The sequence below is a fragment of the Moschus berezovskii genome, chromosome 22 (assembly GCF_049115385.1).
Source record: "Moschus berezovskii isolate FMDL1 chromosome 22, NW_MosBer_1.0, whole genome shotgun sequence".
NCBI classification, from domain to species: Eukaryota; Metazoa; Chordata; class Mammalia; order Artiodactyla; family Moschidae; genus Moschus; species Moschus berezovskii.
This window is the reverse complement of record NC_142481.1, coordinates 39,472,939-39,491,309: the sequence shown is the minus strand read 5'-3', so window position 1 is coordinate 39,491,309 and position 18,371 is coordinate 39,472,939. Positions and strand designations below refer to the sequence as shown.

Genomic DNA, 18,371 nt, shown 5'->3' with positions numbered 1-18,371 from the left:
GAGATTAGAATCATTTGGTTACACTGGAGGCTTGACTCCAGCATGGAGCAGTCATGGGCACCTGGAAACCACTGCACAGGGCCCAAGCAGCCGTCCTTGTCACTGATCGTAAGTCTCTTGGGGCCACGTGGTTTCAAACCAGGCTTTTTTCCAAGGGAATATACTAAACATTGTCTTCAGTCTATACAGTGCAGAGTCACAGTGAAACAAAGCCAGAGGCAGTGGGAGGAAGCCAAAGGGGCCCAGAATCAAAGGGGGTGTTGAGAATCTATAATCCTCTAATCCAATGAGATTGGGAAGGACAGAAACTAGTCATAAATTTATGACTATGTATATACATACTTTTTAAAAATCAACCACTGGAAACATGATTGAAGATTTTACACTAAGTGAAATTAAGCCAGTCACAAAAAGACATTTGTCTTATGAGGAACATGAGTTAGTAGATACCTAGAGACAAAGTAGAATGGTGGCTTCCACGGGCTGGGGAGGGGAAAGCAGGGAGTTACTATTTAATGGGGACAGAGGTGCAGCTGGGGAAGATGGGAAAGTTCTGCAGATGGATGGTGGTGAAGGCTGCACGACCACGTGAATGTACTTAATGCCACTGAACTGTACACTTCAAAATGGTTAAAACGGTACATTTTATGTCATGTATATTTTACCACACACATTTTTTAATCATTGAAGAAGCCAATATGGAAAATGAAGAACTGAATGTTAAAGACAAAACCCTTAAAAAAAAAAAGAGGTAAGTACCTAGCCCCGAGCTCAAGGTCTAAACTGACGACAATCACTGAGCCCTACTAAAGGACCGGCACAGTTTTTAAGACCACTGTCACACAGGCCACCCTGGGCACTCCTTCATGCGCTGTCTTAACTCTTCCAGTTGTGCCAGCACTCAGGAAAGGCCCTTCTCCAGCTCTGCCCTGCTTTGTCATTCGTAATAGACAAATGAAAAGTCCCAGAAACCTGTTCTGTTTGCGAAGCTTTTCTTTTGTTCTAGGCTTCGGTGGTTAATGTGCTTGACAAATTTCAGAGTTTCTCTATCTCTGTAGACCAGTGCCAAAGAGTTGTTTTCTGGATTCACTGTTAGCAGCTGAAACAGGTAAATACAATGATACATCAGAACACAGATGATTCTCATCTCTTCTTAAACATATGTTTCCATACCAAATACTCAAACTCTGGTGATAGGGATCTTTTAAAAGATCCTTTATTAGAGCTATTGCTCTGGCTGTCAAGACATATTCCAGCAAGCCCCATTCCAGTACATACCCAGAAAGCTTTTACCTAATGCATTTAGGTTTTCCTACCTTCAAAGAGTCATGAAAATGTACCACCTGACTCTTCATTTACTTGGAATATCTCAGCTGGGTAAAATGCCTAGGGATTATCCTTTAGCATCTTTACTGCATGCTGAGTACATTCTACTAAAATCAGAATCACTGCCAGATAGACCAACATGGATTTATCAGCTAAAGACACTGACGGAAAGTCATAAAAGTTGGGTCTCTGAAGAATGACACATTTTTAAGAACTAAAAAGGATGGTTTGTTATCAGAAGCAACTTACCTCTTCATCTTCTCCTTTGGCAATGTAGGAGGTAAAGCCACCATACTCTGGCTCCCAGCCTTACAAAGGGCAAACAAACAGCATTCAGAAAGCTCTCACTGTAAGAGTTACATCATCTGTTTGAATCATTGATTCCACGCTGGTTAACAATGGGGGATCTGGGAGTTGAGTAGTACCCAGCTCTGACTTAGGAGCCTGAATTTACCATTCAACCAACACTGAGTAAGAACTGAAAACTAAAATATAAAATATACCTGGAAAGACACTTACATAAAAGCTCTGGGGGGGTTCCTTAAAAATTATTATTTGGTCCATCTCCTATACCTCGATCACAGGTACAAATAGTACTCTGAGATGGAAGACTGAAATTCATGACCCCTAAGACCCTTCCAACATAGAGCTCCTGTGATGTGAGATCATAACCAAGGCAGGTAACTTCTGAACTGGTTCAGTTAGAGAGGGTCTCTTGGGAGTGACTGTCCCTCTTACCTTCACAGCCACAGTAGAGCAGTAAGTCCAAGGCAAATTCAGTCTTGCTGTTGTCATGGATTAAAGTGTAGTGACCAGTCTTCCAATGCCTCAGTTCCCCCTGGCATGTGGGAACACTCGATTCTAAGAAAAACATAACAGAAGGTCAGAAAAAAATTACCTTGATACCACTGCTAGATTGCAAAAGAATGGTAATTAGGAGCAGTACAGCACTAAAGAGAAACCATTTCTATAAACTTTAAGCTGACCTGTGGCTCTACTATAACACTATATATAATACATAAGCCTTATAATGAAAAAGAATTGACTATTTCTCTTTACCATGAATTTCAGATGGAGTATATACTTTAGTTGCCCCCCCCACTCCATTTTTAAAAATAACAATTATTTAAGTAGAATTTTTTAGAGCAGTTTATAGAAAAATTAAATTTCCCAGAAAGTACAGTTCCCCCGTCCCTGTCACACGCAGCCCCTGCCCCTCCCTGTCAGTTTCCTGTTAGCATCCTGTCTTAGTGGGGTGGTTACCACTGACCGGATCGAGAGGCGAGTATAACTGATGTCCACAGTGCACATCAGGGCTCACTCTCGCTGGTGCACATGTTACTGGTTTAATGTCATGTGTCCATTCCATCTGTTTAAAAGATGGTTAAGCCACTTACCTTCCGCTCCTTTATGTTCTTGTGTTTTAGAGTAAGTTTAGGCAGAACCAATGGTATTTCTCTCTACCATTTGTACTGTTAGCCTAATAAAACTGTCAGCTGGCTGTTCATCCTGCCCAGAGTGCTCTTCCCACAGATCTGTCTTGTCATTCAGACCTGAGCTGAGGATGACAGCTCATCCAGACTGCCCTGCATCCAAGAGGTAACCTGGTCATTCCTCTGCATGTAACCCTACTCAGATTTCCTGCACCACAGCTATCCCTATTTGACATCTTGTTGTGTATCATTTCATCTCTGGCCTCTCCCCTACTAGAATATATGGGCTCAGGGAGAGCTGAGACCTTGTCTGTCTGCTTCTCCAAGTCCAGAAGCAGGACCTAGCACATAGTAAGTGCTTAAGAAATACCTGTTGAATGAATAAACCACTGAATTGTGAATACCTAATGGTAAAATAAGGACAGAACACAACAGCAGCTCACCTTTCTTTGCTTCGTCTTCCTCTGGCTCTGGGTCTGTTGGTCCATCGCTCTGTAGACTGCTGTCGCTGGTGGCTGCCCGAATGTTCTCTGGTTTAGAAGAGCTGTGACTAGTCCCTTCTTCAGTGTTCTCAGCAGCAGAGACTGCGTCTTGCCCCTTTCTGTCCCCTGGCTCATCTTCTTCTGAAGGTGCCAGGAAGTGAAGCTTCAGGCCTGTGAAGTTGGAGAGCAGCAGGAACATTGCCTCGGAGCGGAACAGCGCCATGCAGTCCCTCAGGATGTCAGGAAGCTGGCTCTCCTCAGCCTTCTCGTAAAACCTGTAGGGCAGCAACACAAGGTGCTCATCAAGGTGTTCATCACATTACATGGATGGAACATCACTCACAGAATGAGAGCTGATCATTAGCTTGTTACCTCTCTTCCTGAACCTTGGCAGAGCTTCAGTTCAGTTCAGTTCAGTTGCTCAGTCGTGTCTGACTCTCCGCGACCCCATGAATCACAGCACGCCAGGCCTCCCTGTCCATCACCAACTCCCGGAGTTCACTCAAACTCATGTCCATCGAGTCGGTGATGCCATCCAGCCATCTCATTCTCTGTCGTCCCTGTCTCCTCCCGCCCCCAACCTTTCCCAGCATCAGAGTCTTTTCCAGTGAGTCAACTCGACGCATGAGGTGGCCAAAGTATTGGAGTTTCAGCTTTAGCATCGGTCCTTCCAATGAACACCCAGAATTGATCTCCTCTAGAATGGACTGGTTGGATCTCCTTGCTTACTGAATCCTAATTTGCTACATAGTGAGATTCCAGACTGCCCTGGTGGTCCACTGTCTAAGAATCTACCTTGCAGTGCAGGAGACACTGGGTTCGATCCCTGGCCTGGGAAGATCCCACATGCTGTGGAGCAACTACTGAAGCCTGTGTGCTCTAGAGCATGTGCTCCACAACAAGAGAAACCACCTCAATGAGAACCCATCACGACACTAGAAAAGTAGCCCCTGCTCACCACCATTAGAGAAAACCCGAGTGCAGCAAAAAAGACCCAGCAAAACCAATAAATAAATGTTTAAAAAAAGAACAGGTATAAAAGACATAACATTAAAAAAAAAAACAGATTCTGTTAGGGTCTCCTAGTGGATGTGCCTGAGAACAAAACATTAGGGCAAATGTCCTATAATTGGAGGTGAGCCTCACAGACAGACCAGGTAGATGCTAAATGCAGAAGCAAATGTCCTAAACAATTAGTTCTACCTTTTGTTAGGGGGACCTCGGCTGCTCCATTCCACACGTCCTTTCTCCAAAGCCTCACACACCTCTGCAAATTTCTCAGGCTGGAGAATGAGAAAACGAAGCATTCAGCAGAACTGTCTACACCCCACACTGGCTGCTGCAGCTACAGCAGCTCTGCACAATCATCCTGGCCCATTCCCAACAGGGCCAGGTGACCTCCTTCATCCCTTTCACACCAGACCCCCGAGTCCTGACAGGGTGAAGCCAGAGCAAAGGCTGGATAAACTGTCAGCATGCTTTAGCCAAGAGACACGAGTGTCAATCTGGGCCATTACCTTATGTACCTGCATGTCTTATGTCAAACTGCTAGACCTCTAGGATTCCCGCATTTATAAAACAAGGATCCTAATGCAGATTCTTTAATTCATGTGAGGAGAAAAACTGCATTAATATAGTTATAACAAATTAATACACTATACATTATAACTGATACAGTTATAATGAAAATGTCTATGTAATAATACAGATTCTTTAGGCCTCTGCTCATTCCCTTCATTTAATCAGCATTCTAAATTTAAAAAGTTCCGTATAGTACAAGAAACTAATTAATCTAAATATTCTCCATAAGAGGCTTTCATAAGTACTTGTTTAAATGCAATTTCCCAAGGAGTGCTCTACAGACAGTAATCCTATCAGTTGTGAAACAGGAAAGAGGATCCCAAAGCATGGTTTAGGTAAGTTGAATCAAATAGGATTAAAAAAGTTCATTTACTATAATACTTCTCAAATTCCTTAATATGCTATTATCTGCTATATGATCCCAAAAGGCAGGATGTAGTGTGTCTCAACCTTTTTTTAATGGAGGGACAACTGTTGGGACTGTGATTCCATGAGACCCAGGGTCAGCTGGGAAGCACCACACCTGTCTACGTGATCTCATTCAGCCCTCATGACAGCTCTTCAGGATAAGCAAGGCAGGTATTATCCCAGTTTAACTGATGATGAAATAAAAGCTGAGACCTTTAGTGATTTGCTGAGATCAGTAAAACCAGAACCAAGACATGTATATAGTCTTCTGACTTCTAACCTAGGTCTCTTTCCACTGTAAGGTGCCATCTCATCATTCTCAAACATGTGTTACTAATTTGTTAATTAGTAATCTTTCTATTATTTAAAAGTAAAATAGCACCAGTCATCAAAATGAATAGGGTGGGAACTACATACCGCTCCCCCACAGTGTACAAGTGTGTGAGTGAGACAGAGTGTGTGTGATTAAGAGTGTAGAGAACTGGGGAATAAACACCCAAGAGACTCAACCTACTAACATGCAACTGGTACCAATGTTAGCTGGTATCATTTCATCATTTGAAGAGGATGATGTAAAATTCTAACCAGGAACAAAACAAAAACTAAAAGCTCTCTAAGTGACGCCTGTTCACCCACCCAAGAAGCAAGGCTATGTGCCAAATATGGTATTATCAGACAGGATTTGCTGGCCTACCTGAAGGAATTCTTTTAGGAGAATTTCAGAGCTTTCCTCAAATTCTTCTTGAATTTGAGCTTGGTAGTCCATGTCGAGATAAGTAGGGTTGATCCAATCATACAAAATTTCATGCTGGAAAGGAGCAGCAGATGTGAAGGGTGAGTTAATAATTCCCTTGCTTTTGTTCTGCCACTATGTCAAACCAGTAAACTAAGACTTCATACTTCCAATTCAGGGGGTTTGGGTTAAATTCCTGGTCAGGGAACTAGATCCCACATGCTGCAATGAAGATCCAGTGCAGCCAAATAAAAAAGAAAAAAGCAAAGGATATGCCACAGCTTCTAAGGTGAGAATCCCAGCAACAAGAATTTATCCTTACATCTTGCGGGATGTGAGGGCTCCGAGCTATGAGAGGCTCAAAGTAGGTGGGAGGCCTGGTCAGTGAAGGACCATGAAACCAGCCGCTGATGGACAAACGTGACTTTTCTTCGGACAACACCTCAGATACCTGAGAGGACAAGACCAGCAGCACATCAACATAAAGATGAGGGGGGGAAACAGTACTAGCCATGGCTCACTAATTTCAGGACCCTGAAAACCACCTGGCTGGGTAGTCCAACCAGAAGCTGCCACATTTAGAAAGTGGGAGACTGAAAAGCATGCTCTTTGGCACTCTATGTATTTGTGGCTCACAGTCTTTACCTGATGAAAGGATACTGGAGACACTTCAAAGAAAACCAGTGTGTTCCACGAAGGGATAAGGGACTTGACAATCTGCTTCGGCTGAAAGTGTTCTGCGCCGGGAGAGAACACATCCATAAACGAGCTTCATCATCATTAACCACTTCCAGGCTGCCTTGTTTCCACCTTGATAATTCGCAAATTTCTAAGGGTAGCTAGATGTCCCCTTCAGATCCCCAAATGCCACCCCCTTCCATCTGTTTCTCTTAACACAGTTCTGCTAGGAGACATCTGTTCTTACTCCACCATGCATTACTGATGAAAGCTGGAAAAAGTTCCGAATGATTTCTGAAGTCAAGTTCTGGTGTCAGTCATTAAACAAAAAAGGACCCTGACCTCCTGACAGATGGACTGGTCCCGGCAGATTTCATAACCAAGAGCGGCTGTACATGCGCTCCACGCTCCCATGGCCAGCATTCAGAACCAGGGTCTGACTGTTGCTCATCTTAAATCAACCCCAGTTTATCTCTGGAGGACCGATATTTCAAGCACAACCCAAAGAGGCGGCTGTCGGGCTGTCATTCGATTCCCCTGTGGTCGTCGGGGTAATGGATGGCTTCCATCGCCTCTGATGAGGACAGACATTGCGTGGAAGAACTCACAAGTGTCTGCTGGTGTTGAAGGGAAAGCCTCTGTCTTACCGTCAACGCTGAACAGGTCCAGGGTGCCCCCCAAGCTCGCATCCCAGGGAGGAACCAGGTAAAGAATGAAGGCGATCCGGCGCCCTTCCAGCTCGTCATCATGACAGAGCAGGGCATCTGTAACAGATGAGCGCACACCATGATGTCCCCGCGTGGGCAATGAACAGCTGCCTGCCTCTGTGCTTAGTATCAATCCATCTGCTAGTCCTCCATAATGGCAGCTCCTCCAGCTTTACATCAACACTATTTCTCCTCTTATAATTACAGAAATAAAACTGTCAATGTAGAAAACTCTAAAAACAGAGAAGAACACACAGACTCAGAGATGGTCACTTCCAGTATTTTTCCAACATATATGTATTTGCCTTTTAAAAACAGTATCCTACAGTGGTTCTTTTGTCGACTTTTTTTAAATTACATGGCAAATGTCTTTTCCATATCAGTAAACACTTGTCATCTCTTTCAAGGCAAACCAGGCAACATGACATTAATTCAAGTCTACACCCCAACCACTAATGCTGAAGAAGCTGAATGATTCTATGAAGACCTACAAGACCTTCTAGAACACATACATACACACACAAAAGATGTCCTTTTCATCATAGGGGTCTCGAATGCAAAAGTGGAAAGTAAAGAGATAACTGGAGCAATAGGAAAGTTTGGCCTTGGAGTACAAAGTAGGGCAGGGCAAAAGCTAACAGTTTTGCCAAGAGAACACATGATCGTAGCAAGAACCCTCTTCCAACAACACAAGAGACAACTCTACACATGGACGTCACCAGATGGTCAATACCGAAATGAGACTGATTACATTCTTTGCAGAGAAGATGGAGAAGCTCTATATAGTTAGCAAAAATAAGACAGGGAGCTGACTGTGGCTCAGATCATTAGCTCCTTACTATAAAAGTCAGGCTCAAATTGAAGAAAGTAGGGAAAATCACTAGGCCATTCAGATGTGACCAAAATCAAATCCCTCATGATTATCCAACTCTCACATCCATACATGACTACTGGAAAAACCACAGCCTTGACTAGACGGACCTTTGTTGGCAAAGTAATGTCTCTGGTTTTTAACATGCTGTCTAGGTTGGTCATAACTTTCCTTTCAAGGAGTGTCTTTTTATTTCATGGCTATAGTCACCATCTGCAGTGATTTTGAAGCTCCCGAAAATAAAGTCTGCCACGGTTTCTCTATCTATTTGCCATGAAGTGATGGGACCAGATGCCATGGTCTTTGTTTTCTGAATGTTGAGCTTTAAGCCAACTTTCTCACTCTCCTCTTTCACTTTCATCAAGAGACTAGTTCTTCACTTTTTGCCATAAGGATGGTGTCATCTGCATATCTGAGGTTACTGACATTTCTTCTAGCAATCTTGATTCCAGCTTGTGCTTCATCCAGCCCAGCACTTCTCATGATGTACTCTGCATATAAGTTAAATAAGCAGGGTGACAATATACAGCCTTGACATACTCTTTTTCCTATTTGGAACCAGTCTGTTGTTCCAAGTCCAGTTCTAACTGTTGCTTCCTGACCTGCATACAGACTTCTCAAGAGGCAGGTCAGGTGGTCTGGTATTCCCATCTCTTTCAGAATTTTCCACAATTTATTGTGATCCACACAGTCCAATCCTTTTGCATAGTCAATAAAGCAGAAACAGATGTTTTTCTGGAACTCTCTTGCTTTTTCAATGACCCAGAAAATGGATCAGATTGTTGGCAATTTGATCTCTGATTCCTCTGGACTGCAAGGAGATCCAACCAGTCCATCCTAAAGGAAATCAGTCCTGAATGTTCATTGGAAGGAATGACGTTGAAGCTGAAACTCCAATACTTTGGCCACCTGATGCGAAGAGCTGACTCATTTGAAAAGACCCTGATGCTGGGAAAGATTGAAGTCAGGAGGAGAAGGGGTCGACAGAGGATGAGATGGCTGGATGGCATCATCGACTCGATGAACATGAGTGAGTAAACTCTGGGAGTTGGTGATGGACAAGGAAGCCTGGCGTGCTATAGTCTGTGGGTTCGCAGAGAATCGGACATGACTGAGCGACTGAACTGAACTGATGATTATACAGTTCAGTTCAGTCGCTCAGTCGTGTCCTACTCTTTGCGACCCCACGAATCACAGCACGCCAGGCCTCCATGCCCATCACCAACTCCCGGAGTTCACTCAAACTCATGTCCATCGAGTTGGTGATGCCATCCGGCCATCTCATTCTCTGTCAACCCCGTCTCCTCCTACCCCCAATCCCTCCTAGCATCAGACTCTTTTCCAGTGAGTCAACTCATCGCATGAGGTGGCCAAAGTATTGGAGTTTCAGCTTTAGCATCAGTCCTTCCAATGAACACCCAGGATTGATCTCCTTTAGAATGGACTGGATGGATCTCCTTGCAGTCCAAGGGACTCTCAAGAATCTTCTCCAGCACCACAGTTCAAAAGCATCAATTCTTCGGCGATCAGCTTTCTTCACAGTCCAACTCTAACATCCATACACGACCACGGGAAAAACCATAGCCTTGACTAGACGGACCTTGGTTGGCAAAGTAATGTCTCTGCTTTTTAATATGCTATCTAGGCTGGTCATAACTTTCCTTCCAAGGAGTAAGCGTCTTTTAATTTCATGGCTGCAATCAGCATCCGCAGTGATTTTGGAGTGCAGTGGTAGTGACAAATTAGATTCAAGTGATTAGATCTAGTAGACAGAGTGCTTGAAGAACTAAGGATAGAGGTTCTTAACACTGTATAGCAGGTGGTGACCAAAACCATCCCCCAAAAAAGGAAATGCAAGATGGCAAAGTGGCTGTCTGAGGAGGCCTTACTGAGAAAAGAAAAGAAGTAAAAGGCAAAGGAGAAAGGGAAAGATACACCAAACTGAATGCAGAGATCTTGAGAACAGCAAGGAGAGATAAGAAAGCCTTAAGTGAACAATACAAAGAAATAAAGAGGAAAGCAATAGAATGGGAAATACTATAGAGATTTCAATAAAATTGGAGATACCAAGGGAATATTTCACGTGAAGATGGGCACAATAAAGGACAGAAATGCTATGGACCTAACAGAAGCAGAAGATATTAAGAAGAGGTAGCAAGAATACACAGAAGAACTGTATAAAAATGGTCTTAATGACCCAGATAACTGTGATGGTGTGGTCACTCACCTACAGCCAGTCACCCTACAGTATGAAGTAATGTGGGCCTCAGGAAGTATGACTACAAACAAAGCTAGTAGAGGTGATGGAATTTCAGCTGAGCTATTTCAAATCCTAAAAGATGATGCTATTAAAGTGTTATGCTTAATATGCCAGTAAATTTGGAAAACTCAGTAGTGGTCACAGGACTAGAAAAGGTCAGTTTTCATTCCAATCCCAAAGAAAGGAAATGCCAAAGAATGTTCAAATAACTATATAACTGCACTCATTAAACATGCCCCAAGATTATGCTCAAAATCCCAGATGGCTAACAAACACATGAAAAGATCGCTCATTAGAGAAATGCAAATCAAAACTACAATGAGGCATCACTTCATACCTGTCAGAATGGCCATCATCAAAAAGTCTACAAACAGTAAATGCTGGAGAGGCTGTGGAGAAAAGGGAACCCTCTTGCACTGCTGGTGGGACTATAAACTGATATAGCCACAGTGGAAGACAGTATAGAGATTCCTTAAAAAACTAGGAATAAAACCACCGTATGACCCAGCAATCCCACTCCTAGGCATATACCCTGAGGAAACCAAAACTGAAAGAGACACATGTACCCTAAGGTTCACTGCAGTACTATTAACAATAGCTAGAACATGGAAGCAACCTAGATGTCCATAAACAGATGAATAAAGAAGTTGTGGTACTTATACACAATGGAACATTACTCAGTCATAAAAAGGAACGCATTTGAGTCAGTTCTAATGAGGTGGATGAACCCAGAGCCTATTATACAGAGTGAAATAAGTCAGAAAGAGAAAGATAAATATCCCATACTAACAAATATATATGGAATCTAGAAAGATGATACTGATGAATTTATTTGCAAGGCAGCAATGAAGAAACAGACATAGAGAATAGACTTTTGGACACAGGGAGAGGGAAGGAGAGAGGGTGAGATGTGTGGCGAAAGTAACATGGAAACTTGTACCATATGTAAAATACATAGCCAATGGGAGTTTGCTGTATGTCTCAGGGAACTTAAAATGAGGCTCTGTATCAACCTAGAGGGGTAGGATGGGGAGGGCAGTGGAAAGGATGTTCAAGAGGGAGGGGACATATGTATACCTCTAGCTGATTCATGTTGATGTTTGACAGAAAACAACACAATTTTGTAAAGCAATTATCCTTCAATCAAAAAACAAATTAAAAAAATATGCTCAAAATCCTTCAAGCTAGGCTTCAGCAGTACATGAACCAAGAACTTTCAGATGTACAAGTTGGATTTAGAAAAGGCAGAGGAACCAGAGATCAAACTACCAGCACCTACTGGATCATAGAAAAAGCAAGGAAATTCCAAAACAACATCTGCTTCATTGACTATGCTGAAGCCTTTTACTGTGTGGACTACAACAAACTGCAAAATTCTGAAAGAGGTGGGAATACCAGACCACCTGCCCTGTCTCCTGAAAAACCTGTATGCATTACAACAAGCAACAATTATAACTGGACATGGAACAGTGGACTGCTTCCAAGTAGGGAAAGGAGTACGTCAAGGTTGTATATTGTCACCTTGCTTATTTAACTGACAGGAAGGGTATATCATGTGAAATGCCGGGCTGGATGAAGCACAAGCTGGAATCAAGACTGCTAGGAGAAATATCAATAACCTCAGACATGCAGATGACACCACCCTTATGGAAGAAAGCGAAGAGGAACTAAAGAGCCTCTTGATGAAGGTGAAAGAGGAGAGTGAAAAAGCTGGCTTAAAACTCAACATTCAGAAAACTAAGATCATGGCATCTGGTCCCTTCATGGCAAATAGATGGGGAAACAATGGAAATAAGTGACAGGTTTTATTTTCTTGGGCTTCAAAATCACTGCAGTTGGTGACTGCAGCCACAAAATTAAAAGACGCTTGTTCCTCTGAAGAAAATCTATGATAAACTAAGCATATTAAAAAGCAGAGACATCACTTTACCACACAGGTCCGTCTAGTCAAAGCTATGGTTTTTCCTGTAGTCTTGTAGGTGACTACTATGATGTGAGAGTTGGACTATAAACAAGGCTGAGCACTGAAGAATTGATGCTTTTGAAATGTGGTGCTGGAGAAGACTCGAGAGTCTCATGGACAGCAAAGAGATCAAACTAGTCAGTCCTAAAGGACTGGAAGGACTGATGCTGAAGCTCCCGTACTTTTGCTACCTGATGCGAAGAGGCAACTCACTGCAAAAGACCCTAATGCTGTGAATTTGAGCAAACTCCGAGACAGTGAAGGACAGGGAAGCCTGGCATGCTGCAGTCCGTGGGGTCGCAAAGTGCTGGACACTTTGTTCAGTCGACTTAGCGACTGAACAACAGCAACAATATAGATGTTTAACAACATTGTGTTAATTTCTGCTGTACAGCAAAGTGAATCAGCTACATATATACATGCACCTCCGCTTTTTTGGATTTCCTTCCCATTTAAGTCACCACAGAGCTCTGCGTAGGGTTCCCTGAGTTATACAGTACCATTTCTTGAGCTAAACTTCTAAAAGTCATTAGGTAATGACTGAACAAGGCACGCATCCATGCAAGGTGGGTGAGGGGAGTGGGTGCTATGGGTGAAGTGAGATCCTTCCACACAGACGATTTTAATAAAGAAGCATATTGAAATTAATGGAAAACAGATTTCTCAAAGTTGAAGAACAGATTTATAAATTTGGAAAAGGAAATACAGAATGAACCCTATGGTGCGGAAATGAAACTGGAGGAATCAATGTGAATTCAATTTCATTCTTTCATATATATACACACACACACACACACACACACACACAATACATATATATATAAATAATATATATGAAAGAACCCGCGTTCTTTGGAAGAACTGCCAGCTCCAGATCAAGAACACAGGAAAAGTAAGATAAGTTTGGAAAATCTTGTTTTGCTAGAAAGTAAGATACAATAAGGATGACGTGTGAAACTGAGCAAACCCACGTAGTGGCCTTCCTGGCAAGCCATCTCTTGGTGTCCCCTGCTTATTGCTGATTGGGAAAAGGGGCTCTGGAAATAAACTGTGACCTCCTACACTCCCCCACGAGAAGCGAACAGCAGGCCCCAGCAGCTAATGACTGAGAAATAAAGACAGGGCAGGCAGACAGGAGAGTAGCCATAACTTAATAAATCAGTCACAAGGACTCCCAGCTCTGTTTCAAAGGTAAAGGTAAGTCTGACACATTCCTGTTTGTATAGTGACAACCCCCCTACCCCCAACCAGGTGAGAAAAGCTGACCATGAGATGTAGCCGCCAGACCGGCTGGAACCTGAAGACAGATGATGTCGACCTGTGACCTCATCTTGTTACTTCACCTCGCATCCATCAGAGAACTGTGCACAAGCTGATGACACACCCTGTGCACCTCCCCTTTAAACACCTTCCACTAAACTCCATCGGGGAGCTGGGATGTTTTGTGGACAAGCCACCTGTGCCCTTGTCTGGTGCCCTGGAATAAATGCTGTACTTTTCCTCACCACGACCCGGAGCCAACAGATTGGCTTTGCTGTGCACTGCAAGCAACCTGAGTTTGGTTGAGTGACATGAGGACATATTAAAAGGACACAAAGGTCAGCTTACAGGGGTTCCCCTTGATCAAATCAAGGACAATATGGGCATCAACATAATGACAGGAGCTGTTACATAAATAGTAATTCTTAAATTCACACTGACATAAATAAATGGGTAGGGACTTCCCTGGTGGCCCAGTGGTTAAGAATCCATCTTGCAATGCAGGGGATGTTGGTTCAACCCTTGGTCAGGGAATGAGGATCCCACATGCTGTGGGCTCCATGCACTGAAACTCCTGAGCCCAAGCACTGCAACAAAAGATTCCACGTGCCCCAACTAAGACCAGACGCAGCCAAATATTTTTTTTTTTTAATGAGTAAATAATTGGGGAGATGGCAATGTTTTCTTTACAAAAGAATAACAACTAATAACAGAAATTATTTTATTAGAAAAACCACCATCTGGCACCCTGCATAGTAATAATGTAATAAAAAGAAATATCGGGCTTCCAGTTCAAGATGGTGGAGTAGAAGGAGATGCGCTCATCCCCTCCTGTGAGAACACCAAAATGGCAACCAGCTGTTGCACAACCACTGACAGGAGGAAGCTGGACCCACCAAAAACGATACCCCACGTCAAAAGAAGAAGCCACAGTGGTAAGGTAGGAGGGGGAGCGATCACAATAAAATCAAATCCCAGACCCAGCGGATGGGTGACCCATAAACTGGAGAACAATACTACTAAAGAAGTTCTCTCACTGTTGTGAAGTTCGGAACCCCACATCAGGCTTCTCAGCCTGGAGATCTGACAAAGGGACCGGGAATCCCCAGGGAATGTGACCTTGAAGGCCAGTGGGATTTCATTATAGTGTTTCCACAGGACTGGGGGAAACAGACGCTGGTCTTCAAAGCGTGCACACACCAAGCCCCAGAGGAAAGGGGCAGGGCCCCCACAGGAGGCTGCACCAACGCTCCCCGCCAGTGCTGAAGGGCTTCCTGTGGGGGTGGGCGTTGCCAGGGGCTCACCACAGGGATGACGGCACTGGCAGCAGCAGTCGGGGAAGGTCCCCCCTGGCATAAGCCCTCTTGGAGGTCACCATTAACTCTACCATAGAGCCTGTAGACCCCAGGGCAGTGTTGTCTCAGGCCAAACAACAGAGAGCGAAACCCCACCCATCAGCCCCATCAGCAGATAATTGGATTACAGCTTTACTGAGCAAGGCCCTGCCCACCAGAGCAAGACCCAGTTTTTCCCAGTCCCTCCCATCAAGAGGCTCATACAAGCCTCTTAGCCTCTTCCATCAGACGGCAGACAGAAGAAGCAAGAAGAACCACAATCCCATAGCTAGAACAAAAACCACATTACAGAAAGTTAATCAGGATGAAAAAGCAGAAAGTTATGTGCCAGATGAAGGGAGAAGATAAAACCCTACAAAAACAACTAAATGAAGTGGAGATAGTCAACCTGCCAGAAAAAGAATTCAGAATAATGATAATGAAGATGTTCCAGGATCTCAGGAAAACAATGGAGAAGATGCAAGAAATGTCTGCCAAAGACCTAGAAGAAATAAAGAACAAACAGAGATGAGTAATACACTAGAAGGAATCAATAGCAAAATAACTGAGGCAAAAGAACAGATAAATAACCTGGAGGACAGAATGGTGGAAATCACACCCACAGAGCAGAATATAGAAAAAAGGATGAAAAGAAATGAAGACAGCCTAAGAGACCTCTGGGACAACATTAAATGCACCAATTCGAATTATAGAGGTCCCAGAAGGAGAAGAGAGAAAGTAGCTGAGAAAATATCTGAAGAGGTAATAGCTGAAAACTTCCCTAACGTCAGAAAGGAAATAGTCAACCAAGTCCAGGAAGCACAGAGTCCCAGGCAGGATAAACTCAAGGAGGAACACACCGAGCCACAGTGATCAAACTGACAAAACTTAAAGACAGAGACAAAATATTAAAACCAACAACGGAAAAACAACAAATAACATACAAGGGAACTTCCATCAGGCTATCAGCTGACTTCTCAACAGAAACGCTAAGGGAATGGCATGATATATTTAAAGTGATGAAAGGGAAGAACCTACAACCAAGAATACTCTGCCCAGCAAGACTCTCAATCAGATTTGATGGAGAAATCAACAGCTCTCCAGACAAGCAAAAGTTAAGAGAATTCAGCACCACCAAACCAGCTTTAGGACAAACGTGAAAGGAACTTCTCTAGGCAAGAAACACAAAAGAAGGAAAAGACCTACAGAAAATAAACCCCCCAAAATTAAGAAATGGTAACAGGATCAAATGCACCAATCAAAAAACAAAGACTGGCTGGGAGAATGAAAACACGTGCATGGATGCACTTCCACTTACCACATCACTCTGCTTGACCCCCCAAACCGTATGTAATTACTTTATACTGTTAGGTTAATCATGTTCCCATTATGGCCTGCAATTGTAATTATCTTTTATTTTTTCATCTGGCTATTGATTGTGAAAACTGAAAAGCATCTTTTACTATTGTGATTATGTAACTATTACTCACTTAATACCATTGTGTCATGATCGATCAACAGAAAAATAACAGAACTCTGTACCATCAAAACTATGATTTAAAAGAAAAACTTATAATCACTTTTTAAAATCCAGATGTATGTCAGAATTATCTTGGAATTTTTTGAAAAATACAAATGACCAGGTATTGCTTTTTTTCTCCAGAGCTCCAGGTATATTTCTAACGAGCAGCCATGTTTAAAAACAACTGGACTATATGATGATTTTTCACTTTTATCTAGTTTTGTTTCACTTTTTCTATTTCATATTCAGTGCTGCCATTTCATTTAGTTTATGTCTTCCAGTTTCTCCACCTCTTTTTTTGATGTTCTTTCTCAAGCCTTTATCAAGCATAGTAGAAATCTTTTGTATACATATATAAAAATATGTATAATATATATAAAGAATTTTTGCCTAACTAAAAAATGTATGACATTTTGATTCCACTTTTTTGACTTAGTATGAACAGAATGCTGTATTTCTAATTTTAAAAAATAGATATGCAACAAACAACAAAGGTTTACTATATCTAGCACAGGAAAGCAAAGTGAAAGTCGCTCAGTCATGCCCAACTCTTTGTGACCCCATGGACTATACAGTCCATGGAATTCTCCAAGCCAAAATACTGCAGTGAATAGCCTTTCCCTTCTCCAGGGGATCTTCCCAACCCAGGGATTGAACACAAGTCTCCCATATTGCGGGTGGATTCTTTAACAGCGAGGCCACAAGGGAAGCCCGCAGCACAGGGAACTACAGTCAATAAATATGTTGTAATAAGCTATAATGGAAAATAATTTCAAAAATAATATGTGTGTATGTATAACTGAATCCCCTTGCTGTGTACCTGAAATACTGTAAGTCAGATATACTTCAATAAAATATATTAAAAAAAAATCAGTGGATGCTAAAACAAGTGAATCAAATTTTAATGAGAAATGGGATATTTACATAAAGTGTCTCCCTACAAAATATTTATTACCTTAAAAAGAAGAACAAGTTTACAGAGGAAAAACCTGATGTCAGCCACCACCTTAATTAAGTAATCACTTAATTAAGCACGGGTAATATGACACACTATCTAATGCATGGTAAGATGCAATAATAAGCACACAGGAAATCAGCAGACAAACCCAAACTGAGGGAAGTTTTACGATATAACTCATCTGTGATATAACTCATCTGTAAACTGTCAGAAGCATCAAGATCATAAAAGTCAAGGAAAGACTGAGGAACTGTTGTAGACTTAAGGAGACTAAGAAGACATGAGAACTAAATGCTATGCACAACCCTGGACAGGACCCTTTTGCTAATAAAGGACCAAGCCACAGAACCTGAATGGAGCCTGTGGATTAGATGGGAGTAACATATCAAACCTAATTCCTGATTCTGATGGTTTATTACTATCATGTAGGAGAAGGTCCTTGTTGCAGGAGTTACTGAAGTATTCAGGGGGTCACAGAGCATCCAAAAGGCAACCTCTTCTTAAGTAAAATAGTAAAAATTCATTTGTATTATTCTCACCATTTATCTGAAACTACTTCAAATTACCCCCCGCTCCCCCCAAAAAAGGGGCACATGGGAAATTTCCCTGGTAGTCCAGCGGCTAAGACTCTGCACTCCCAATGCAGGGGGCCAGGTTTGATCCCCAGTCAGAGAACTAGATCCCACATGCCGCTACTAAGACCTAGCACAGCCAGATAAATAATTGTTTTAAAAAAGGGGATGTGACATGACTCTGTGTCTTAGTTATCCTCAAAATGTTGTGACCAATTTGTACTTCCCCAGGACAATGTATAAGAGTAAACCCAAATCAAAATTTTATTCAGTAAAAACCGCC

At 42.5% G+C, this 18,371-nt stretch overlaps 1 protein-coding gene across 1 annotated transcript in view; it reads right to left on the bottom strand.

Annotated features, from left to right (window-relative positions):
* Positions 1–626: 626 nt before the first annotated feature.
* The window catches only part of OGFOD1 (2-oxoglutarate and iron dependent oxygenase domain containing 1), a 29,265-nt gene continuing 11,520 nt past the window's right edge, over positions 627–18,371 (bottom strand). The window contains exons 5-13 of the mRNA XM_055412731.2: positions 7,289–7,405; positions 6,609–6,700; positions 6,286–6,414; positions 5,925–6,038; positions 4,445–4,524; positions 3,203–3,516; positions 2,065–2,187; positions 1,576–1,634; positions 627–1,099 (exon numbers count right to left, since the gene is read on the bottom strand). Coding sequence (XP_055268706.2) covers positions 938–1,099; positions 1,576–1,634; positions 2,065–2,187; positions 3,203–3,516; positions 4,445–4,524; positions 5,925–6,038; positions 6,286–6,414; positions 6,609–6,700; positions 7,289–7,405 — 1,190 coding nt within the window. The 3' untranslated portion in view covers positions 627–937. The remainder of the gene's footprint in view (positions 1,100–1,575; positions 1,635–2,064; positions 2,188–3,202; positions 3,517–4,444; positions 4,525–5,924; positions 6,039–6,285; positions 6,415–6,608; positions 6,701–7,288; positions 7,406–18,371) is intronic.